The 25787-nt window shown below is 40.8% G+C and overlaps 2 protein-coding genes across 4 annotated transcripts in view; one reads left to right on the top strand and one right to left on the bottom strand.

Annotated features, from left to right (window-relative positions):
* The window catches only part of DOK7 (docking protein 7), an 81519-nt gene extending 68162 nt beyond the window's left edge, over positions 1-13357 (top strand). For all 3 annotated transcript variants that reach the window (XM_037385820.1, XM_037385803.1, XM_037385812.1), the window contains one exon: positions 412-13357. In XM_037385820.1, coding sequence (XP_037241717.1) covers positions 412-548 — 137 coding nt within the window. In that variant the 3' untranslated portion in view covers positions 549-13357. The remainder of the gene's footprint in view (positions 1-411) is intronic.
* Positions 12825-25411, bottom strand: LRPAP1 (LDL receptor related protein associated protein 1). The gene is made up of 8 exons (XM_037385831.1): positions 25193-25411; positions 20021-20165; positions 19511-19635; positions 18007-18127; positions 16918-17076; positions 16308-16390; positions 13851-14027; positions 12825-13547 (listed from the first exon to the last, which is right to left on the bottom strand). The coding sequence occupies exons 1-8, from the start codon at positions 25370-25372 to the stop codon at positions 13482-13484; spliced, it is 1056 nt and encodes a 351-aa protein (XP_037241728.1). The 5' UTR covers positions 25373-25411; the 3' UTR covers positions 12825-13481.
* Between the last annotated feature and the right edge of the window lie 376 nt (positions 25412-25787).

The following is a 25787-nucleotide window of genomic DNA, read 5'->3' as shown; positions in this document are numbered from 1 at the left end:
AATCCTGCCAACTGGCCTACCAAAGGTGTTTTCTTTTCAAATGCCAAATGTTCATTTACTGACTAGTAGCCTGCTGATGAAGCCTCCCACAAGTGGGAGAGCCGAGTTCAGTTTTGTCTTCTATCAGGTGGAGTAGGGGTAGAGATTCAAACCTGGGGCAGAAATACAAGTGGTTCATTTGCTTATTTGAAGAAAACCAGGTAGGTAAAATACATAGCTAACAAAGCTTTTGAGGTTTTTTCCCCCAGTTGTTGTTATCATCTTCCTCCCTTTATAGAGCTTGCCTTAAGACCAGATCAAGACAATCTAGGAAATCTGTGGAAGAAATGTCTCAATAGCTTAAACCTGGGTCAGTTTTACCCAGGAATACCAGGGTTATAGTCTTTTACAGGATTTCATTTGGTATTTCAGGAAGTGGATCATCCCGATATGCACAGATTGACATTGCAGCCACGGAGACAGCCCACAAAGTGGGAACACAGCATGCTCAGTGCCGGGAGGAACGTCTGCAGGAGCTAGAGCAGAAGAAGAAAGGGACTCAGCAGTGACCTGTCTAGGAAAGAAATTTTTGCTCACCATAAATTGGTACTAATTTATCTTCCCAAAGATTCACATTAATTGTAAAAAATACTCATACAAAATACTGCCATTGCTTATTGCATTTATACCAGATTCATTCCAATATCTTGATTCCTAATTGGAAAGCTGGTAGCATGAGGGGTGTGTGTGGTCTTCCTTTTTATTTTAATTTGGTTGTAAAGTCCAGATATTATTTTTTTCATATGCAATGAGAGATGTAAATTACCTTTTTCTATAATTCAAAAATCCTGGAGAACCTGGAACCAATTCCAGTGTTTATTAAATGTTGGCATTTTCTTTCAAAATAAGTAACTTGAATGTGTGCAGGTAAGGGAATGTGAGTGTGTGCGTGATAAGTGTACATATCTTTGCATGTGTGCCATATGTATGTATGTAAGCACACATTACTGTTAAAATATATGTATATATCTGAGCGTATAAATATGTAAAACCTCTATTAATATATTAATGGACTCTTACAAAAGCAAGAAAATTCAGTGCCTGATTTTTTGCAGGCACAATTTTGTTCAATTTATATGCTTATTTATGGACATGCTTAACTTTACCTATGGGTAATTCAGTGTTATACCTCACCAAGAGTTCTGCAGCTTTGGCTAAAGTTACTCAGTTTTAAAAGCTGCAGTGTCAGGGATTCATATGTGTATGCACACAGACATGAGCACACACAAACAGGTTATTTAATTTAATTATGTCTATAAACCAAAGTAATGTGAAGGGACATTCTGGGTGCTTCTGTTCTTAAAAAACTCTGTGACAAACCATAGGCTTTGATTTCATAGTTGCTGAGTTCCTGTAATTCTTAGCAATTCTCCTGGAGTTGAACGTATGTATCACTTTGAAAATCAGGTCTCGGGTTTCTCATACAGAATATCTTAAAATCAAAGTACTCAAAAGAAACACTTACTTTTGAAAACTGGGTTCTTTTATTTATACCTCCAAAACTATCCCTAATATAAAGCAGCATCAAAAGCAGATCATACACCTTGAATCTAAAACTTTCATTGAATAATTCCCTGCTGTCCCTAAATAGCATAAAACTAGTTCTGTGTAAGAGGATGATGTCTTCAGAGATGCTACATAGTTGAGGCACAACAGGATGTTATGTTGTAATATAGGTTTATCCACAAGTCTGTGACATCTTGCTTTTGTACAGTGAGATTGGATGATTCAAAATTTGACTTAGTTTCTTGTGTTGTGCATTGTCTATGTAATTCTTGTGTTCTATGTTTTTGTCCTGACACAAAATGTTATTTAAACAAAATGTTATCATAGTGACACTAGAATAACAAAGCAGTGTACTTACGAAGAAAAAAAATTGGCCTGTGTTAACTCCTGGAAGCCAAAGCTGATATGTTATCTGGAGTGATATCTTGGGTATTATGATTTTTTGACTGTGTCTTCTTAAGATACAATATCACAGCCCAGTTCTGCTTTTCAGATATGTGTTATAATTTATATCGGTGAGTGGAAGTTTTGTGCCAGTGAAGGTTTCACTAAGTGACATGGAATGAGAGGTATTTGTTTCTGAGGCAGAATTTAACTGATAAATTTATTTGAATGTAGCCTCAATAGTAATGTAAAATGTCAGAAATCTCTCAAATAAATAAAAATGTGTTTGAGAGTTGACAATTGCCATTGTCATCTGTCCTGTGCTAAGATACAGTTTTCTGTTTATCAGCCTGGCACATTTCTGAAAGGAAAAGAAATATTTCTTATGAGATTCCCATTTTAAAAGATTTTTCTCATTTGGCAAATGGACAGTGGTGATCTGCTTCGTAAACACATATTCAGTACAACTGGAATGGCCTGGACTTACAGCTCCTTAGGACCAGGTTTATGTAACTGAACTGCTATTCAGTCAAGGACCCACCACTGGAGGACTTGCAGGGTTAAAACTCTTGCTATGTGCCTATTTATGTTTAATGTTTAAAATGAGCATAGCTTGCCTGATGCACTGAAATACAGTGTTTTCCATCATGATATATGATGAAGTTGCAATATTTCTATTCTAAAAACCTATTTACCAGGAAAATATATTACCCAGGTTATCTACAAAGGCTGCCTTTCTGTGCATTGCTGAGAATCGCTTGCATTGAATCCTGGACTTGCAGCATGGGTAAAGATTTGATACAGTAGAAAAGGGCATTGGATTGCTGCTGGCCTTACAGGAGGGGTCACAAGTGTAAAAATATGTCTTTCAGGTTGAGCAGGGCTATGAATCTGTGCATGCACGTGGTTCTCTCTGCACATGTATTTGTGTATGTCATAGTAACTTCAGCTAGGAATAGCTAGGTGGCTGGATATAAATTTGTACTTATAGCCTTTGTTAATGTCAACATAGTTATCCTATAAGGCTTTCCACAAATGAAGTATTTTACTTTGTAAGATTCTGCTTCACTTGAGTAGGATAAATAGAAGAGAAGACTTTAACATGTCTTTTAAATTCACTTCATAATGCACTAAATTATGTTTAGAAGACTGAAGCAGGAGGCCAAACCTTATTGTTAAAAACTGGTGGGTGGTTGTTTTTGTAGTACCTTGCAGGTCTCCCTGACAAGTTATAGGCTTGACATTTCTGCTGAAGAAATTAAGTTTTCTCATTCGAACAACAGGAACTCGCAGAAATGGAAAACGTTTTTCCTAAATAAATAAAATAATGTGCCTTCTAGTTCCGGTAGCAAACTGGGGGAAATGGAAGTCAAACCATAATCCTATGAGCAGGCTTGTGCTCACCACATAGCTTGCATGGGTTAACTCTAGGACTGCTGTTAATGGACAAATAGTTAGGGATTTATTCACACACCTTGCACAAAACTTGTGCATAAGTGATCTAAAATACAGTTTGTGATCGCTATAGGATGATTGCAGATTCAGAGCTCTTTGCAAAAACCCCCAAAAGATCTCCCATGCTTTTGAAGATAAGTGTATCTTCATATCTTCTGCTGGTAAAAACAAAGGCTCATTTTTAATTTAAGATTCTACCAGAGTCAGATCTCCTCCTACCATTACCAGGAGTATGAGAAACTAATTACCAGAAGAACAAAACAATGTGATGTGGCTGATACTTCTGTGAGATGTTCCTGAAATACTTTTAACACAGCAGAAGTGCCAGTTTGGGGGCAGTGCTCTCGGTGGTAAGAAAACACTGTCAGCAGGTGCAGCATTTGGGCATAACCGTTAGTGTGTTGTATAGGTACCTCTTTCTTTCTGATAGTTCTACTCAGTAGGTTACTGCCAATGTAACTACTACTTCAGTGGGTTTTATGATGTTGCTCCAAGTTAACATGTGCTGCAGGAGAGAGGGCTGGAGTTTGGAGGCATGTAATTGCCCAACAATACAAACAGTTGTCTGGGTTTTAATAGCAGTCTGGCACCTAATTGTGGAAAATGCCAGTAGGTGTCTTTAGGCATCTAAATGCGTGGGAAAATCTGCCTCAAGAGTTGTTTTTAGCAAACAGCTTGGAAAAATCCTGCATTTTCCACCCTGCTGTAAGCAAACCAGGCTTTATTACTGTAGCTTGGAAAACCTGAATTTGTGTTATGAGTGATTAGATTTTTTTTCTGAGATGCTGAAACATGCACCCTTTGGTAAGTACCTTTTCTGGTTTGTCTGGGGTGACACACATATTATTGCTAAAATGACCACAGGAAGAAGACAGAATTTTATGGGTTACTAGCTACTCACTTCTGTTAAAATTATGCAATTTTTTCAGATGACAGTGCTGTTATATTTTTATGTCACCTTTTACCTGGGAAGATCCTCAGCTCTCATTCAGCCAGTCATACAAACATTATTTTGCAGCCTAGGTTGAAAGGAAATGTTAATTTAACATCATACAGCAAAGAGAACAAACAAAGCGGAGTAAGGATGGATGAATTAGAAGTTATTAAGGGAGATTTGTAAGAAGTAGCTCTGCAAATGTATTTTCAGTGTAGGTAGTAGAATTAAGGAAAAGTGCAATTTTTAAAAAAGTTGTATAGGTTCTGATGACTTCAGTTTTATGCTTTCCCTGAGCACCTGTATCAGCTAAATGTTCACAAGTCGTGGGGCCTGATGGGATTCATCCCAGAGGACTGAGGGAGCTAGCAGATGGACGGCAGGACCCTTCTCGATCGTCTACCAACGGTCTTGGCGGCCTGGGGATGTCTGTCCTGGGGTGCAGCAAACATGGTACAACCAGCCGGCCACAGACGTGATGTCCTGCTGCATTCAGCGCTGGGGCAGCCTCACCACGAGTACCGTGCGCAGCGCTGGGCCCCGCGGTTTGGGAAGGATGTGAAGGTCCCTGAATGTCTCCAGAGGAGGGCAACAGAGTTGGTGGCAGGGCTGGAAGGCATGTCCTGTGCAGAGTGGCTGAGGACATGGGGTTTGTCCAGTTTGGAGAAAAGGAGGCCGAGGGGCAACCTCATTGCTCCCTACAGCTCCCTAAAGAGGAGAGGCAGAGAGAGGGGTGCTGAGCTCTTCTCCCTGGGATCCAGTGAAAGGATGCATGGGCACGTCTTAAATCTGGGCCATTAGGGAGCATTTCTTTACCGAGAGGATGGTCAACACTGGAACAGGCTCCCCAGGGAGGTGGCCGATGCCCTGTGGCTGTCGGTGTTTAAGAGGCATTTGGACAATGACCATCATAACATGCTCTAACTTTTGGTCAGCCCTGAACTGGTCAGACACTTGGACTACATCATGGTAGGTCCCTTCCCACTGAAACAGTCTATATTCTATTCTATTCCGAAGATGACAGGCTTCAGGGTAGCCTCACTCTGAGGCTTAGGACAGTGATGAGCAGTTGGTTACAGATTAAAAGCAACTCTCCTGTGGACTCTTCTTTGAAAGGCTAGAACTGAACAACAGGAAAATATATGTAATTCACACCCTGGATTCTGACACAATAACTTTGTAAGACAGTGGGCAGGTTTAGGAAGGTGCAGCTGCCAAGTAAACTGAGTTTAGTAAAAACTTTAGGGTGAGTGAAAATTAATTTTAAAACTTACTTGCTTTCCGACATTTGTCTGCATCAGCGCATCTAGAAATAATTCAAATGTATTATCCCCACTGTGTACACAGAGGCGTATGTAACATCACTATGTTACTGAAACAATAAGTGTCAACTTATTTGAGGAATGTGCAGGGGGGGGTGGGATCAGAAAGCAGATTTAGCATGACAGTAATTTGTCTCTACGTTACATTATACTGTTGTGAAATACTCCCCCCCCCCCAAAAAAAAAAAAAAAAAAAAAAAGCCCTAGCACCTGCTACTGCTGAAGTTAAATTTTACTCATCTGTGGGCTGAGCTGGCAATTTATGGATAGTTCATATACAGAAAATAGAGCAGATTGCATGCTCAGAAAGGAACCTGGCCTTTGGATACTGAAGTTTTATTATGTAATGGATTGCTCAGATTCATCACGCATCCATGTCTCTGCCTGCTACAGTTGGAAGATGTGCCCCGTGGCCTGCCTTTGGCTGCTCTAACATTTGTCCTATTGCTATCAACAGCAGCGCTGCACACAAATTGAGAAGCCCAAGGAGGAATTCCTGTTGGGAAAGTTGTCCTTTGCCAGCTATTGTACTGACAGAGGAGTACGTGAGTCTGTAAAATGTAGTTTGGGCCACTGCTGGAGACCTGCCGGCTGGATTGTTGCTTCTTGTACAAAGCGTGGTTGTAGCAAGGAAGTGGAGCTTCCTGGGACAGGCTGAGGTTGCAGCTGTATCTGCTGTCAAACAGAAGATGGGCTGGCACTGTCTCTACCAGGAATGGAGTGGAAACCATGGGGTGGTTACATGCCGGTATACACTGTAAAGAGGCAGACTGTTGTGCTCTGTGTGCGCCAGTGTGTTGTTTCATTGCCCTTGTGTCAAGTCATGGAAGCAGTTCACTGACACTGTCTAGACTGTGGACAGAATTACCCTCCAGTCTGTTTTTCCCCTCTGTGGAAGTGCATGAAGCACAGTATGTGCATTGGGTGAGGGATGGTGGGAGCTGGGCCCTGACAGGACATGAAGGTGCATCTAGTCCTGCGTTCAGCTACCACTGCTATTTACCAACAGCTGGGAGATTTGCTAGAGATGGATCAGGTCTACTGAAAGCCCAGAACTGGTCTTAGGTGAATTTTTGCAATCTCTGTGCTTTTTATGGTGAATACCTGATAGTAGTGACTATAAGCGATAGCTGTGAGAATGCATTTCCTGCAGTGACTGGCCTTGAAGTCCCAGGTGGGCTGCTTTGGAGCTTTGCTGACACTACATACTCTTTCCAGTGTGCATACCTCTGGCCAAGCCCTCCTTTACACTGACAACATTTAACACGATTAGACCCTCTCATTCCTGTCCATCTGGCAAGTTTCAGCCTGCAGCTGGCCACATCTTCAGCTTGGCCCGTGACGGGAAGCCTGTCTCTCTCAGCATGGTGCTTGCCCTGAGCAGTGCAGGAAGAGCCAGAAGAAACTGGGTAACAGAAAACCTGGTGGCCAAGCAGCAAGGTTGTCAACATGAAAATGCCAGACTGCTTAACCCTGCCCTTAGTCTCCACCATGTCACTGGAAAGCTGTAAGCAGTCAAAGCTGAAAAGGATGAGTTGTTCTGTTCCTTGGGTTTGAAGGAGCTGAAGAGAACTGCTGTTTATCATCAGTGTATGCCAGTGGCTAAATAGGCTCGCTCCTGTTTCTTCTGTAATCCTCGATATGCACTGTGGCAGTACTTTGATTTGGACTTGTGACTGTCCTATTTGGTTATATTGGCTGGTTTTTTCTTTCAAAAATCCTAGCATAGCCGTTGATACAGATGGCAATACAATAAGGAAAACAATTCCTAAGAACATCTTTGGAAGATCATGTTCTTATCCTGAATTAATAACTAATCATGAATGAAAACTTTGTTTTGCAGTTCTGCAAAGCTCTTTCCTCTGCAGGGGAATGAGGGTCACTTTGCACAAGACCTGAAACAATCCATCAGTGGTAAGGGTTTAGTGGCACCAGTGAACTGAGGCTAATGCAAACATTGTCCAAGACATATGTATCCCGTATAGATTGTGGTTGTTAGCTGCTTGAAGAAGGGCTTAGAGAAGGGTAACTCAGGTGTTCCAGGCCATGTTTACCGGTGTGGAAGGTGTTCAGCCTGTTGGGAAGTGGCTTTTGTGTAAAGAATCTGTGTCAGTTTGGGACAGATTAGGAAAAAGGTATAGCCTGAAAAATTCCTAACAAAAACTGGGAGAAAATTACTGCGTTTCCCGCTGCCGGTGGTCTGCTGTTGAACTGAAATAAGCAGTAACCCAATTCCTAAGCTCTTGCCATGGAAGTCTCTTCTTTCAGAGATGTGAGTTTTTGCACACAGTTCTTCTCTCTCCCCTTTTGTTTTCTTGAACTTCAAAATGGAACACATACTAGATCACCAGTGGCCCCAGGAAGTGGCGTGAATGAAGACTCTACACTATGACAGGGCATATTTGGAATTGTGAACGGGAGTCCCAGAACTGGGATCTGAATTGAGGTTGGAGAATGGACCTTTCCCCATTGAAGGACCACTTACTTAATGGTTCTGGTTCAGATGTCACCTTGAATTAGAAACTGAGATTTGAATTTTGAGGTTAGACTCCTGGATCTAATGCCAAGCATTGCAAATTACTGGGTTTCATACAAAGGTTGCCAGTTCTCAGTGTGTTTCTTCTTAAAATAATGTAGCTCCCCTCCCTCTTTAAATTAAGTTGCCAGGAAAATCATAAATGAACATTAAATAGCATTTTGTTTTAGCAGGAGGCTTATTTCAAAGCGATTCAACGCTCAGTTTGCCCTACAGAAATCACCAGGTTTAAGTTGCAGTAGGCCAGTTATTGACAGGCAACCTTTGAGACTGAAAATGTTTAGTTTTATTAAAATGGATGTGTGCAGCTTTCTGATAAGTTAACATGTCGGTGAAGGAACAAAATATCTACGTTATATTAATGTATCCATTATTTTTACATTCACATGTTAAGCATTAACATCTGTGTACTGTTCTCTTTTTGATTTAGGAGAGTGTTCTTTTGTTGAGTGGTTCGGTAATATACATGAAGGTTTGGATATGAAAGTCCATTAAGGGCTACTGATAAAAGCAGCTGGGTTACAATTGTTGCTGTACCAATTATGGCTCAACTTGCTGTGGGTGAAAGTTTATAGATTTATTTTGGCCCACGTAGACAGATTTTATGAATGCTTCCATTTTATGACTGTGGATACTAGTAAAAGAAATCCACACAGTCCTTTGTTCTCTTGATTAACAACCTGCTTCCCAATAGGTGCTTTGTGAATGGCCTGAAATATACGTTAAATGTGTGTTGTATTTGAAAATGTTGATTCTGGTACTTAGAAGCTGTTTGTTAGTAAACACAATGTATATGGAAAATGCAGTCTTTGTTTTTCATAGCTCCCTTTTCTCTGTTACAAGGGTAGATCTGTTTCTATTGAAAGCAAGTGTCCATTCTACTCATTGACTTCTGTTTCGCATCTTTTTTTTTACTTATTTCTTCTATTCTCATTAAATGCTATGGAAAGAAAAAAATACATTTTACATTTAAAAATTACTTTAGAACTGCCTGTGTACTACTCACTAGTAGATTTCTGTATGTGAAACAACTTTTTAAACAAACTTGAAACCCAGCTACCTCTCTGAAGCAGTGCCAGATGATGACAGGGAAGGTCTGCGGATGGTATGTTGTGACCCAAGCATGCAACCTGTTCCCTCTGTCTGAGTTAGCCCCGAGCTGAACACAGTACTTGGGCTTGTGACAGGTGACCCTGGGTTAGGGCCTGCAGAGGAGCTCTCAGCAGCCCGGCTCCCTGTGTAATGCTCTGGTTTCTGGGCACTGTGGCATGCTGGACCCTGCCTGGGGACCTACATTCTTCCATGGAGTGTAACACTACTGGACTAATTCACCCAAACTCATGTAATGAATAAATGGCAGAACTGAAAATATGATGCTGGGGCACCTTTAGGGTCAGCAGGGCGAGATGCCTGCTTAAGCACAGATGCAGACCCCATGTGCTGGCATCTAGGCAGCATGCACACAGGTATGTGTCGTGTTCTTGTGCTGGGAGCTTGGGAGCTGCCTTCTGCTCTCCATTCAGGGCTTGAAGCCCTTATGAAGCCCCTCTAAATGCTCAGCCGAGACCAGCTGTTGAAGCAGCCACATCATGGAAACTAAGCTGGTTTCTCTGCCTCTTGCCTTCTGTCACCTTCTGTGCAAAAGCTGTATTATTACTCTGGCTCGAGGGAGCCCCACAGCCTACAAATGTAAATGATCTCTACTTGGTGAACTTAAATACTCTGGCTATTGCCTGATCTATCAGGCCTCAGAAGCCCTGGGGAGGGATGGGAGAAATCATTACAGCAATATATCACCCCCAGTGACTGTTCCACATTTGTCTTGGTAGAATGATATGCTCTTAGCTCCTCTACCAGTATGTAGGACATAAGTGTTTATTTTAAGAAAGACTTTGTTATTTTTGTTGTATTTAATGCCTTGTGTATTTATTTCCCTCTCATTTCCACATCCAACCTGTTTAATAAATAAAAATCTGTCCTACCTGAAATCACTGACATGTTTACTGAAATGGAGGTTCTTTTTCAGGGCAGAATTTGACAGACCATATGAAACATAAAACATTCTGATTTATTTTTTCCCCCTAAGAAATGCTGCTGTTGCCACTTTTGTATTTCAAATTCTTTCTCAGTGGTTTCAAAAAACTTGATAAATTGAATAATTACAAAAGGATCAGATAAAATACCAACTAAGGCAGAGGAGAACGTTCAACCACTGTTTAGAAGCTGTTAGTTCTTTCCTATTCAGATGTCCCTTCCATGCAATCTCATCTATGAGCTCAATTATTCCCCTTTCACTAGGTACAGGACAGGACTGCAGGCGTATTTCATTTACACCTTTTTTCTTGGCTTTGAATTTTTGTTGCTATTTACAGAAACACAAGAATGGTGACTCAAGCTATTTTTTAATGTTTAAATGTCTCAAAGACTACCCACTCTTTTTGTTTTGGCCATATGAATTGTCTTTGGAGAATTAAAAACTGCAATAGTTAACAGACTTGTACATATATTGGTGTGTGTGAGGTGCAGACTCGAGTGAAATCAGACTTGACAACTTGCTAGCCTGTGCACTGTCCCCAGATCTCAAAAAGCAGGGAAAGACCCAAACAGCTCTGACAGGAATGGAGGCTATTCCTAATGTCTTCTCTATGCTGTTGCAGACGAACTCAGCTACAATTTCACGGGGAAGTTGGATTCAGGGGCAGCAACCACTGCTGTTTAATATTTTTTCTTCTCTAGGTTTCTGCAAACGATCTTTGGACCCAATGACTCATTAACAGCTATGTTAAGTATCTAAAGTGAGGTGACTGTGCTGACCTCAGTCTCCAACCTTTGCCACTGATGATCTGTGACTCATTCCTAATTTTAAATTACAGTGACATGTAAACATTTTGTCAGCCTCTTTTACTTTGAAGCACTTGCCCAGCATTCTCTCTGCTGGAGCCTACCTGGCCTTAAGCCTGGTTACTGTCACAGCGTGGTATGTCGTGACAAGGCACAGTCACCACTGCATGGTACAACCATCCCCTCTGTTTACAGCCTGTGCTGAAGCAGCTCTGCACTTGGAGACAACCATTATTACTGCTGACCCTGGTTACGTGTTCAGTGAATCCAGTACCCTGTGCTATTCCCAAGTTTTTCAGAAACTCTTCAACATATTTTATTTCAGGTACACACTGAAGATGAAAACCAGCTTTCTGCAATGCTGTGTGGACCACACAGCTACTTTGCCTGCCTTTATTGTAGGCTGAGATAGTCATGTTGCTTTCCCTTGTGCAACAGATTTCCCTCAGCAGAAGGTTCCGAACATTCTCAGTGAAAGCTCTTCCTTTTGTGTAGAGCCCAGCTAGGACTGCTGAGCAGAACTGCTCAGTGCTATGCTTAGTTACTTTCCTCTGCTGAAGTATTAGTGCATGTGTTCAAATTTTTCACCCAGGAGCCAGTGGTGTGAACCTCTCTCCACATCCAAGCTATAGCCACCAAACACCAAACTGACCTTGGTTGTGGATTTATGTCTTACTCCACCAAAGGGGAAAAACTGAAGGACAGAGTGAAGTCTGCTCCTTCCACATAGTATAGAGTACATTCCTGCTCTGCCTTCACCTTGAAAAATATGAAAAAAATAATGACAAAGATAAACCTGTGAGACAATGCATCTACCGCTATGTTAAAGAAGGCTGAATAGCCCTTAAAGTGATAGTCTGGGGAAGAAATGGTGTGTAGCATCTAGGAAAACAACACACCTGTTTTCTCATATAGATGTGTTTCTGTTATTTTTGGGTTTACTTTTTGTAGCCTACCAGACCAAGGGGATGTACACCATAAATTCTAAGGGTGACTGCTAATATTAATGTTAGCCTGTGTTCCTCCTGATAGACAATGATTCTCCGGAATGTAAGTAACCGTTAGCTTACGTTAAAATAAAACATACAAAAACCCCCAGTAACTTACTACTTCAAAGAAAGATACTCAGAAGCTCAAAGACTGCTGCCACAGTTTTGGTTCAGATCATTAGCACATTATGAAATGGTCTTTATGTACAGAACCATACAACTGTCAACCTACCATGGACCCAGGAACTGCATAAATAACATATAAAGTGGCTAATTCTGATTGAATGGATCTCTTCAACATTTCTCATGGAACAGGTATGGCAAGAGAGGTCAGAGAGCAGCTTCCTCATGCAGCACACTACAGTGCTGCAGTATGTGACAGAGCTTCTTAACCAAGCAGCTGTTAATGATTTACCTACACCAGGCCTTTGCCTTAACATTATTCCTGGAACAGTTTCATGGGAAAAACTCCTTAGAAACAAAGGGTCAGTATTATTATTATAGAAAATTTCAACCCAGGTGGCTAATGTTTGCCAAAGTTCTGGTGCCCAACAGAAAAATCTGGTCTCAAACAGGACAGTAATAATACTCTTTGCTAAAGACTGTACTGGAATATGTACTTCAAGAGAAGCTGCTTTAGAAAGCCTTTTGTCTATTCAGAACATAGAAACATATTCCTGTGGTGCAAAACTACCCCTCCTGTCTTAAAAACTGATGTGTGAGTCAACTTTAGTTTAAAGGAATAAGCAACACGCTTAAAAAACAGGTCTGATTACTTCTCAGTAAATGAGAGGGAAGAAAAAGAAGCCTCACCAGTATCGTTTTGATTTTTTTAATGACTAAGTGTAACAAAACCAAGCAACCATGATCAAGGTAATTGTACACATGCATTCAGTAACTTCAGATGTGTTAGTCTGTAACTAAATTGTGTGACTTGACCTCAATACTTGTTTCTTCCTTCCTCTTCCTCCTCTTCTGACATGGACAATTCATATGCAGCTCTGAGCCTCTGCTCAGCCAGTAGAAGTATTTTAATTACCTTCAGTAGGAAATATAATAGGCCAGGCATTGAAATAAAAGACTTTTCTGGCCTCTGTTTTAACTTCCTGTACCTCAGTGTTTGCTTTCATTGATCAAATACCTTTCCTGACTATTAGTGTTTTTTTTACTAGCAGGAATCCTTTGAGAGTTCCCGTATTTTTCCTTTTGACATGACTGCTTATTTCAAAGGCTGTTACTTCATTCAGATGTGAGATTTATATGATCCAAGATATGCAATTTAAATTATAATCTAATCTAATCATTTGATAGTGCAAATACAAAACTGGAAATTAAGTGGACCAAAAAAAAATTCTCTTACAGGACAACTCTGTTCAATCCTTACTATTTCAGAAGGACTCCTTGGTAAATTCTGTTCAAAAAACGCGTCATCTGTTTTGTGTTAATAGACCGATTCCATGTAGGAGAACAATTTTTTACAATTCGTTGTGTTGAAGGCCTTGAGAGATTCTACTGGATAAGTCTTGCAAGTGTTTCTTTACCTAACAGAAAAACAAAACACATCACACAAATTTTAGTAAGACAATAAATTGTCAATATCATATATTCAGTTTTTGCCATCAGTACATGTGACAACAGGAAGAGCATAGACCAGGGAGATTTCAGGCATTTTAGAATTAGGTCTATAAAACACAATTATGCATATCCTGAACTAACACGGAGCACAGGGGTGCCTTAAGCCCGCTTTGGAAGTCATTCGACTTGCATGAAAAATCAGCATTGGATAATACCCTCTACTACTGAGTTAAACTTTCAACATGTATGTACACTGGATCTATACAGACCTTATATCCTAGTTCTTTTGTCTTTTCTTCCAGCATGGCGTATTTCTCTTTGTTTCTGTTCAGATGATCCTTGTCTCCAGTTCCTTCTACATGCTTCAGCTTCTCGTGTGAAATCTCTAATTGTTTCTGATAATGATGGTGTTTTTCAATTTTTGCTTCAAAGTGTTTCAGCTCCTCCTAAGACAGCAAACACACACAGCTTCACAGGACTTTCTTTCCAAGGCTTCGTCTCTCTTTTCTTGCCAAGACATCCCTAATGCTATTTTACAAAGTCAAGCACAAAAGGCTTTTTCAGTTCCCTGCTTCTTAAGAATGTCTGGACAATACATTATCATCACCACCCAGACACCAATTTTGAAGGCAGGTGCTGAAAACATCCCACTGCAGAGTGCTCAAAATGAGACTCCTGATGGCTATGAGGTGCTAGGAGATGACGGCAGTGAATACCAAGTAAAAGTTTATACATCAGAGTAGGGGACGGGGGGGACAGAGGGAGACAATTTTTAAGAGAAGCCTCTTCTCAAAATCAGGTCCTGAATCTGCTGTTTTCTGCTCAGACTTAAATGTTTTCTGGCTTTGCATCTGTTATGATGAGTTAGAAATAGGATGAATTAATTAACAAACTCAAAGCCCTCTTAGTTTGCCCCAAAGACAGTGGCCAGACTAACAATGGTGTTCAGGGATCTATCAGAGAGATTCTCAGACAACCTGGTATGCTGCAAGGGGGAGCAAAGAGTACGTAATGTCTCTGCCCACCGAAGTATGCTTGTTTTGCTGCTTTGAGGCAGTAAATTCAGTTTGTGCCTTGGGACATGTCCTCTGTGAAAAGTATGGGAAGAGTTCAAAGTGTTATGCCACTTATGGCAGCAGTTCTACGCATTACATTACTGAGAAAATCTCAGACAAACCCTACAGTGAAATCCCTGTTTGACAGAGCCCACTTAGCTTTGGTCACTGGTATCAATCCTGGTGGCTGACAAAATTCCTCTCAAAACAATTAAAAAAAATAAAAATCCATCATCCTAATAGATAATCTTCATTTTTTTAAAGAGTTTTTTTCTCAGCATTTCTGACAAAATAGTTTCCTTTTGCTGTAGAACACTCCAGTCTGTTTTACATACTCCCTTCAGGACCTCAGTCTGGGGTTTTACTGCTCTGATAAATCTCAGATGATGTACCAGCAGAGCAGCACTTGCATCTTTCATTATGAAACCCTTAAGAAGGCTGGTACTGTGTCTAGTCAGGAGAAGACACAACTTCAGCTACTCAAGCAAGGCTGAATGGAATCGGCACATTAATTCTTTAATTCTGCTTTAATGGACTTTATAAATAGGCAGATGTTTCACTGTGATTCTTACTGTCTTACTTTTGTTAGGATGTCCCAACATCCACAGAACAAGACAGATTTGGTCTGGTGAAGAGAGTTTGTATGAATGAAGATTTCTACTAAACCAGAAAAATTAGTAAGCAGATACATGTTCTTGCTTATGGAATTGGGTCTTTCTTTTTCACTGCGGCAGATATGAAGGCCAAATTACCTCTCAAGCAACTGTACAATCCTGATTAAAATGTCCCACTGAGGTCAGCAGAAGCCTTGTTGCTGACTTCAAGCAGGCTTTCCTCTGACAGCCTGAAAAGCAGGGCCACTGAAATCAGTGTAATTAAAACGTTTACTTCGTAAGAGAACTGGGCTGCATGCGAGTTAAAAGATGAAAGATGGATCTTTGATACCTAAGACAGATTTCAATCCCTGTCCCAGGCAGTTAAAACTCTCTCATTAACTTATCCAGAAAAGAAGCTCAAGGTGTCCCTAGCCATGTCCTGGAGCATAAGACATCGTAAGTACATGCATCTCCATGAAGAAGCCCTGAAAAGTTATTTCTCCAGCCTATCAATCAAAATCTATCCTGATAAACAGGCAGAGTCAGATGAAAAAAAACACATTTTCTCAATGCAATTTGAACTAAACAAAACCAGTATGAACCCCACAGGAATTAATTCCTGTATTTCACTGAAAAGTGGCCTTTATCATGGTACTTTCGGGTCAGTTCAACACCGCTCCAATATAGTTAGCAGTGCAAGAGGTGGGCATGAGAGGGAAATTCTTGGGTATATGGAGTACACTGCTTCTCAAAGAATTACATTAAGACGTCAGGTAAGAGAGGGAAACCTGGTGCACTGCAATCAAACAAGCAGTTTGTTTGATCTTCCAAAGATTTAAAATATGCAACACTTGCTTTGATGGGAATCAGAATTGTCATATTGCTTATAATAACAGAACCATGCATGTGACTGGTTACATACATGTTTATATATATGAAATATTAAGAAAGAAGCACGACTTTTTCATGATGTCTTAGGGGCAATACAGAAGTGGCTGCACTCAGAGTAACATCGAGTATTTCTTTATGCGGGAAAATATTTTTCTGTAAGATATCTAACTGGAATTCTACTTACCCGAAAAGATTCAAGTTCTTTCTCAGTGAAATTGGCTGATTTGGCCATGTCCCACAAATCAATCACTCTCGGTTCTTCGAATTCTGAAAAAACACATACCACTAAATGAAAATCTGGACACAATGCTTTTATGCCCAGCTTCTATGAAAGATGACTATGCTTTCTTACATACACACACACAAACATATTCAGCACCACATTACTAATAGGTCTATTTAAATGAAAAAGGAGAAAAATCCAAGTACCTAATGTAAAACTACATTATTGCTGCAGCAAGTATTTTTGAAAAAGCAGTAAGCCCCTAAGAACTGAGTATTGGCATTGGCAACCCTGCATGTTGTCTCTTACCTGCCCTCCTGGGGCTGAAGGTTTAACATTCCTTCTCATATGGGCATGAAAGACAGAACTATATTCTTTAGACGTTATCCCTATCCTTTTACTAGGCTTCTAGTGTTTGCTTCTAGATAGAACAGGCTGGTTGTATCTCTTCAGCCCACTGTGGTCACACCATGTACTGTGATACTGTGACTACATCTTACAACTTGCCCACTGATTTTTGATTTCAAAAAATTAAATTAATTCCAAATATACATAAAAAACTGTGTCATACCACTGTTTGTGTCATATCCCTGGTGACTGACTTTACGCAAACGCTCAAACCCCTGATTGATGCTTCTTAGCTTGTCTTTGAGTTCTCTGTGTTTGTTGTGCAAGATTTCCTCTTTCACCAGGTTCTCTTCAGATGGGTTGATAACATTTTTGTGGATATCTGTCGAAGAAGAAAAGTGTTATTAATTGTGGGTCAAATCCTGATCGTTCAAAAGCTCCTCAAATCTGAGGTGAATAAAAGATGCTAAGTTCATAGCATTTGAGCTGAGTGTAAATAAAGCATCAACAACACACTTTAAGAAGCAGTAATTCCTTTTGCACATCAATATTAAGACCAGTGCCCTGCAGTGCTCTGGAGGGCGATACTGCAGAAATGCCTTTTAAGTCCTGTTGGCCACCAGCCAAGATTCTAGTAAGGAAACGTTCTTATTTTCCTAGGTTAGCAATATCCCAAGGAAATGGGATAGGGATGGCTGATGAGTCCGGTGCCCTCTTCCCTGGGCATTTTATGAACCAAACAGGGCATCTGATGTTGAAATAAATTCCAGCAGCTTCCAGCTTAGACTCTACAATGCAAACATAAAACTGCCTATAAGCTTTAGAATGCTTTTGCTCTAACAATTTTAGCTAGGACTAGTACAGCTAGCTGGATTCAGATCCTCGATGCTTTAATACACCTGAGGCTAGGTGCCTAAGATAATCAAGTATATCCTCTTGTGCTCCCAGCTGGTAAAGTAAACCATGCATGTTCTGCAGACTTTAGGACCACATTTTGCAGCAGTGGATCTAAGCTTGCTGTATAATTTCCAGTAAACTACTATAGCCATCACTGCTAATCTGGTGGTATCCTCCCTGCTTGAAATGCAGGCAGAACCAGAAAACTGAAATGGCAACATTTTTATTAGCTGGCAAGATTTTTGGCAGCTACTGCAGAATCGAACCCAGCAAGTATCTGGAAATGTCAGAATCTGCAAGCAGTTCTAACAGCAATGTCAGACTTCAAGAGTTTCAAAGAAACTTGGAAACAATGGAAGCAATGGGCAGAGAAGAGTTGTACTGATGTCAAAATATCAGAGAAATGTTCAGGCACCTTCTGTTCTGCTCACGGTCTCCAGCAGAATATTGTATTCACGAATCTTTTCCTTGTGATGCTTAAATTCTCGCCAAAGCTTATCCAACTCGTCGTCAGAGAACTTCCCAGAGTTCTTGGCCTGAAAGAAACATGAGCTCACTATGCTTTCCAGCCCAAGTGCTTTTAAGTGCACTCAACTGCTGAAACTTCTTCCCACTTTCCAGCACATTTAGAAAATCATTAAGTCCAGCTCTTCCCTAAGATCTTTTGTTTTAAATCCCTTTATACTAGTTTGAGGTCAGGATTTAGACACTGACAGATATGGTGGCTTTAATCATGCCAAAAGGAAGTTTACTTCAGACTTGCAAAGCCAGACCTGCTATGGACTACCAAGTGAAAAGCGTCTGTCATTTCTATTCCATGGGAAACAATTTAATACAGAAATAAGCGTCTTGGAGGTCCACATGTTACTGTAAGGTGACTTGTTTGCATGAGGGATGCAGCCTGATACTAAGGACAGTCTTTACTTAATCTTACTGGCAAGTGAAGATTTCATCACTACTGTGCATTTGCTCTGCAGTGAATTGTTCATCACTAGACTACTTCTTAGCAATTAGGGAAGCACTGGTCACACAGCTAGGTCACTAGCCACAAAAATAACTTACTTGCTGCAATGCATGATCAAAAATGAATGTTTTTGAACACCTATTCAGCCCCAACCCTTTTTTTTTTTTGCTTAGCGAATTTTCTATCTAACGCACTTTACTGTTCCTCAAAGCACATGACATCATGTCCCTTGACAAAGCTGTATCTAGTTACAGTAACATTTTAAAACTCAGCAAACCTTTTTCTCTGCTTTACTACCACCATACTAGACTGGTGTAAGAATTCCTTTCTTGTACCTGACTACTTGTTTCTTAAAACTTCACTTATTTAATTTTTGAAGACTATGACTTCGTTAGTTTTAACTGCCCAGACTGACATAACACTTTCTATTTTTTATGCATTAATGCAAGTCCTGGAAATTTTCACTTGAATAACAGGTTGGGAAAGTCCTTATTTAACACCTCCCACTATACATTTCACTTTTAAACAGTCTATGAAATGATTCTATTTTAAATGCATCTTTTTAAAAAAGTCCAGAAACAATAAAACCAGGAAAAACACCACAGGTATACTACCACACACTCTAACAGTCACACAAAGGGAAACCATTATTCAGTGAAATTTAAGGGAAAACTCTGTTTGTCCTCAGTGGACCCAGGATCTTACCCCCCATGCAGACTGATACAGGTGTTTTCTCTGGCAAAGACAACTTACCACACCTGGTGACCTGGATGCAGGTGGGACGCCCTTAGAGCACAAAGATGTGAGCCACAGACCACAGCAGTTTGGCCAGTACTTAAAAGCAGATTAGTAAAGCTATTTAATTCCAAGTCTGCGGGCTCTCAGAAGACACAGACAATAGTTCAATGAAGAAACACTGATTTCCTATGCTCCAGTTCCCAGAAACCTTACACACCTTGCTCCATAATTTTTCCAATCTTGGATCATCTAGTGTATCGCTTTCTGTACCATCTTTAATGTAGTTGGTATCAGCTAGTTGAGAGTCCTTTTTTCCATTCATTCCATATTTAGTCATAATGACTGCAAGGGAATAGAAGACACAGAAACGTTAGAACTAACTATGGAAGGTGAGACACTGGCCGCATCCTTGACTTGCAGAGGAGGATTTTGCAGCTCACAGTGGAAAAACTTCACAGTTTAAGACACAGAGGTCCCAAGTTTAATGATCTTTTCTGAAAACATCAGGGGCAAAGGAATCTGTTAGCCTTCTGCAGCTCCCTACTGACCTCCAAAGAACTTGGGTGTGCTCAGTGTCCGGAAAGACAACCTGCTATTTAATGGTTCAAACACAAACACAAGTGTCTTAATTATGTATGCACCTGAGGCAAAGTTTAAACTTCTGCAAAGGTATACCTTACCATTCAAGTTGCATCTAAGTTTGGCTTCTTTCAAAGATATACTTTACCATTTAAGTTGCGTCTGAGTTTGGCTTCTTTCTCTCCATCTTCATCTAGCCCTTCAGCCTTCAATTTTTTCCAGCTTAGCTCATCCTTTTCTTGTATTTTTAGATCACTGTGCAACTCTGCCAGTTTCACAGCAGAGAGATGAAGCTAACAAGAACAGAGAAAGGTTTGTATTTAGTTATGTGGAGTCACCTCTTGCTGCAGTCTTACCTCAGAAGTCAGTATAAATGTGTAGACAGCATAGCACCGCATTTTTTTCTTTTACTCTAATGCTACTTATCTATCTGACTTTAAGGGCCTTAAGGTATAAGCCACTGCATACATAACATCTCTTGCCTATGAATGTGACTACGTACCCAGCGTACTACTGTTAACACACAGTGATCACATAGCCTTCTCTCTCAGCTCTTCAGCTACTTGGACAACAGTGAAACTACCTAAGGGTTAAAAATTTGTGTCTGTCTTTAGTATTCCTTTAAGTAACGTTCAAACGGGATTTCCCCCCATGTTTAATGAGACCACCTTCTAAAAATTATTCTACCTTTAAAATGTCCAGTACTGATAACAAAGAATGTAAAAAAAAAAAATGATTGAAACAATTCAGTTTCATTAATTCACAGAAGGCAATAATAACCAAATTTCTGAAACAATACACCATTGCCACCATATGTGCTTTCCTGCAGACCACCTTCAAGCATACAGTTAGAGCATGTCAGTAAACTTTGTCAGTATGGTTTTGCAGACTACCAGGACACTGAGGATGGCCTTACAGGTCAGAGAGCCACTTCATTTACTATGATCAAAGTGCAAAATTTTCTAAGGTCACTTCTTAACATGGTTGATGTGCATTAAAAATATACAAAACCTAGAGGTATTCCTGACTCACATAACAGAACAAAAAGGTAAGATACTGAGGTTGAAGCTGTGGAAAAAAGGAAATAATTAAATGAATGGTAGGTCAACTTGAAATTTCATGAAATATAGAGAAAACAGGAAGAGACAATGACTAATAAGCAGCTGGCTAAGCAGCACTGCTGTAAGTTGAGGCTGAACTTCTAGATTTTAGACACTTTAGTTATTCACTTTAAAACAAAGATATGTAACAAACCATATCAGTGCTTCACAACTTCTTTTGTGTGTGTGTGCATGCATATTAATAACAAAAAGGCGAGGTAAGCAAAAGCCCAAAGAGAGAAGATCAAAAAACATGAGCAGTGTGACTTCCAGTACAGTTCTGCCTGAGCTGCCTGAGTCCTTCTACCTCTGACCACTGAGCAGCCAGCTCCTGGGAGCTCATCTCCAGCTCTGAACCACCCAGGCTCATCTGTCCTAGGATAGGCTTATTTACTGGGGGGGGAGTCTTTTTTTGTCATTAAAATCAGATTACAGATTATAAAAAATCTAATTGTTAGCGAGGAAGTAGTATGTTTAATAAACATGGACTCAGAACTCAGTATTATTTTTAAACATCAGAATGATACTGAAAAGATTCAGCCATTCATTTGAATGTCAGCAGGTTATCTGAAAGTAACTAGGAAAAATGTCACTATTTTGAGCGAATACCCTAAATTCCTATTGACAGGATTTCAGGAACCTATGCACATTATTTTTCTGCTTTCAGCTTAGGCTGTCCTGATAGTTAGTCTTGTGCTACTGAATATAATAATTTTAATTTTTAAGCTAAGATTTTTTTCCTGTAACTTCCACTTGGCTCACTGAAATGATTTACTATAAAATCTGGAGTAGTTAGAATCACAGGTAAATATAAAATTTATAGAACGTTTTAAAACTTCTGATCCCTTTAATATTAAAGCAAAGGAGCATCCCCGTTTTCTTCTTTACCATCTGCTTTTGGGGAACTGCTTGATAAAAGGGAAGCACTTAGAAGGAGACACTTTATGATTTTTAGTATGCCCTATAGTCAAAAAAACTTAATCATGTACTTATTTGCTTTTCTGAAGCAGGATGGCCTGGACAGCCAGTGTGTCATTGCTGCAGTGGCACTGAGTAACAATGCTTTACTTGTCAAGAATTGCACTGTGATGCTTCAGGAGGAACACTGAGTGAAAAGTTTCCTATAAATTGTGAAGGAAATGACTGATCATCTCAGTAATTCTGTACTCTAATGTCAGCATTCAAATACCATGACTTAAGATGTATTTAGGCTGAGCAAACCCAGGAAAAAAAATCACCAGCAATAACTTAGGTAACAATTAATTCAGCTTCCAAGTACTGCAAAACCAGGAAAATACAATCTGTTGAATGTATGACTTTATCATCAGAGACGTGCTACTGTATAAAGTAGTTTACATAATGCAGTTTACATTAGACACTCTCTGCAGTTACTGCAATCTCATAAACATATACAGTTTTGTGTTTTCTGAAAGTTCCAGAGAAGAATATCAGAACTTCTAAACACAGAGTCTGGAGACAACCCATCATCAATCAAACATTTTAAACTCTTAATAAAACCTAAGGAACTATATTAAGCCCATTGTTGCTTAAGGGAAAAAAAGAAAAGGTTAATTTCTCCCAATTCCAATAATTTGTTTATGATTCTTACAATTTAATATGAAACTCAAGTAACTGTCCTTTTAAACATTATAAATCATTTGAAACCTGTTGGAAGCCCCTTGTCTGTCCCATTTATATAGCACTGAAACGAATACATAGGCTAATTTAAAGCATATAGTTCAAGAACTGCTTCCTTCAAGGCCATCTCATGTAGGACCCTGAATGACACCAGGTAAAAAATGTCAACAGGTAAGACTGCACATCGCTTTACTAACATTAGTCCTATGTCTGAATAACTTAACAAGAAGCAGAGGTGAAAAGCTGTTTAATGATTAAATAAGAAAGCACCAAGTGCCTTAGGCTCATTCCTTATTCCTTATGCTGCCTGGACATTAACACCCAAGTCAGGTACCTGGCAATTCTGGGAATAAGTGCTGGAAAGCTGTGAAACAGTACAACAATTCATCATCTGCTCTTTGCCTTGCTACAATCATTACCTGCAATATCATTACCTACAACCATGCTTCTGAGAGGAAAGGGCTCTTTACTACAAATTTTTAAGGTGTAACATGCCCTAGATCCTGGAGTCCACTGCTGCTTTGGGATGGCCAGGAAGCCCTGATAACAAGTGATGCTAGAACCATGCCAATGGCAACAACCCCAGCACAATGGATTGTTAGAGACTAGTAGGTGTAACCACACACATTGTGAAACCTACATAATATTTGTCACTGGTTCAATTAACTACAGAATTAGGGTCTAAGAACTCGTCTACTAAAATAACTCTTTAAAGTTTTTATATAAAACATATACCTCTGAAAAGAGATACTGGAGAAAGATCAAATCCTCCCTACCTCAGGAAACAGGAAATAATTCTGGCTTGTCAGCTTCTGGTTCCCGCTTGGTAATGTTTTGGGGCTTTCTGAAGGACTGCTCATTCAACTGTGTGTTGAAATGCTGAATTGCAATACCCATCTTTTACATCAAAACAAAGAGGTTCCTTATTTTCAGTCCTATGTCCACCACTACCAAAATGAAGGGAAGAGAGTCCAGCACTGGCACACACAAGTATCTCAAAGCAGGTCTAACATACAGGCATAGTTGTCCTCTTATTTCAGACCTTGCCCAGACATACTGAAAAATCACTTTCTGAAACACAGGCTGAGTGTTGATTGTACTCAAAAGTGAAATTTAGATGGTGGCAAATTCAGTTCAAGTAGGTGTTGTGTCTCTAAAATCTGGCTCACACATATAGAATTTACTAAAGCTTAGCTCTTCACTCTAACAGAGTTAATATCATTTTACATTTTAGCGTCTTAATGTAGATGACGTAAAGCATCTCAAATTTGAATTCCAGAAGATCCAGGTATGAAAATTAAAAAAGAGGTAATTGGAAAAATAAGAGCAAACTGACAATACTACTATTATAGCTTGTTTCTAGTCTTCATGTTGTTTATTCTTCAGCTGTCAGTTCACAGCTGGAGTCTCATTATCACAAACTGCCCTATCCTTCACCCCATCCTTCTCCCATTGAGGGAAGGAGTATTTTTGATACCTTTTTCTGGCACACTGGAAGGCAGCATTATGGCAGGGCTTCTGTATTTTGACTGAACATCAGGCTGTCCTGCCTCTAACTCAATAGTTCAGGCTGGGTCCAGGATACAGAAAATTCAGAATTAATATTAACTACATTCCTTTGCCTGAAAGAACTGAACCTTTGCCAGCCATGACCCTAAAAGAGTTTGACAATCTTCAGGGGATAATACGGGTGTGCTCCTTCGCTCCTGTTGGTGCTGTTCTGCTTAGCTGTAGTTAAATATTTCACTGTAATTAAATATTTTTACTGTATTTTCACTTTAATTAAATATTTTTTTAGCTCAGAATGAGAGAAACTCAAGTATCACTGTCAAAATTAAGGCTCTCATCTGGCAATGATGATACCCATTTGCTGGTCCTTCCACACGTGACTGTATCACTTGATATAAATTAAAGTGACATAACCACAAAGGTGCAGGGTTTTTTACTCTCCTGTACAGTGAACTCCTGTCCTGTACAAAGTAGGAATTAAGGCCACTGCGTTCTGACAGATGAGAGCATCACCCCTTAACAAAAGTGCTAAAGCACTGAACCAGCAAGTGCAGGAGCCAGTCTCGGCTCCTCCCTGGTACCAGAGGGACAACACTCTCTTCCACTTCCTGGGCCTGTATGGCAAGAGTAACACTGCCCATGACACAGATACATATAGCTGGAGAGAGGAAGAAGATACCTCCAGAGAGAAGGCCTTACACAGCACCACTATTCCCAGTCGCCTGGGACAGCACCCATGGAGCAAGGTGGTGTGGCTCCTGCTCTGAGCTGCCCGTCAGGGGCAGCCAGGCCTGAACACCAAACAAAAGCCACGGCAGCCCGGAGACCCAACACCAAGCCGGGGCCTGTCGAGACGACGCCGGGCCGGACAGCCTCGGTTTCTCCTCACACACGAGTCCACCGCTCCAACCGTTGCCCGCGCCGCTTCTCCCGCCGCACCCCATCTCCTGAGGCTGCTGACAGGGAAGGAGTGTCCGAAGCGGCCAAGCCCGACCCTGGGTCCCCCGCAGAGCTCAGCCAGAGCACCACCACTAAGGCGCCGCCGCCGATCCCTCCCACGCCGCCTCACTCACCCGCTGCGCCTTCTCCCAGACCTGATTCAGCCTCACCACCCGGAACTCCCCGGCCTCTCGCCGCTTGGCGCCGGCGGCCGCCAACCCCTCGTTGGCCTCTCGAGAATATTTGCTGGCCTGGACGCTAGCAGCAAGGAGGAGCGCGGCACCGACAGCCGCCAGAGCCTGCGCCGCCGCCATGTCGCGCCGGGCGGGGAACTACGAGTCCCGAGATGCCGTACGGCTTCCCGCCCTCAGCCTCCGGCGGGCGGCCACTGGGGCGCGGGCTCCGCGCCCTCCTCAGTGAGGGAGAGGGGCGTCTGTGTAGAAAAACAGGCTGAAAATCCAGTTTAGGTTGAAAATCCAGTGTCTGCTTTGGGGTATGGGTAGCGTAAGAGATTTAGGTTTGGGCTGTTCCTCTTTAAGCGGCCTCGTGTCATTCTTCTGTGTTTGCTTCACAAAATGTGAAAATATGCCCAATGTGGCAGTGACTTTTTTTTTTTTTTTTTTTTTTTGGTCTGTCTTAACTACACAAAATGCTCTCCTGCACCATGTGTGTCCCTCAGTGAGATGCTGCCATTAGCTGTACGAGGAAAGAGAGACATGATGGGTTTGA

This window comes from Falco rusticolus, chromosome 1 (assembly GCF_015220075.1).
Source record: "Falco rusticolus isolate bFalRus1 chromosome 1, bFalRus1.pri, whole genome shotgun sequence".
In the NCBI taxonomy this organism is placed as follows: Eukaryota; Metazoa; Chordata; class Aves; order Falconiformes; family Falconidae; genus Falco; species Falco rusticolus.
The sequence above is the reverse complement of the archived record's forward strand: the minus strand, read 5'-3'. Positions and strand labels throughout refer to the sequence as shown.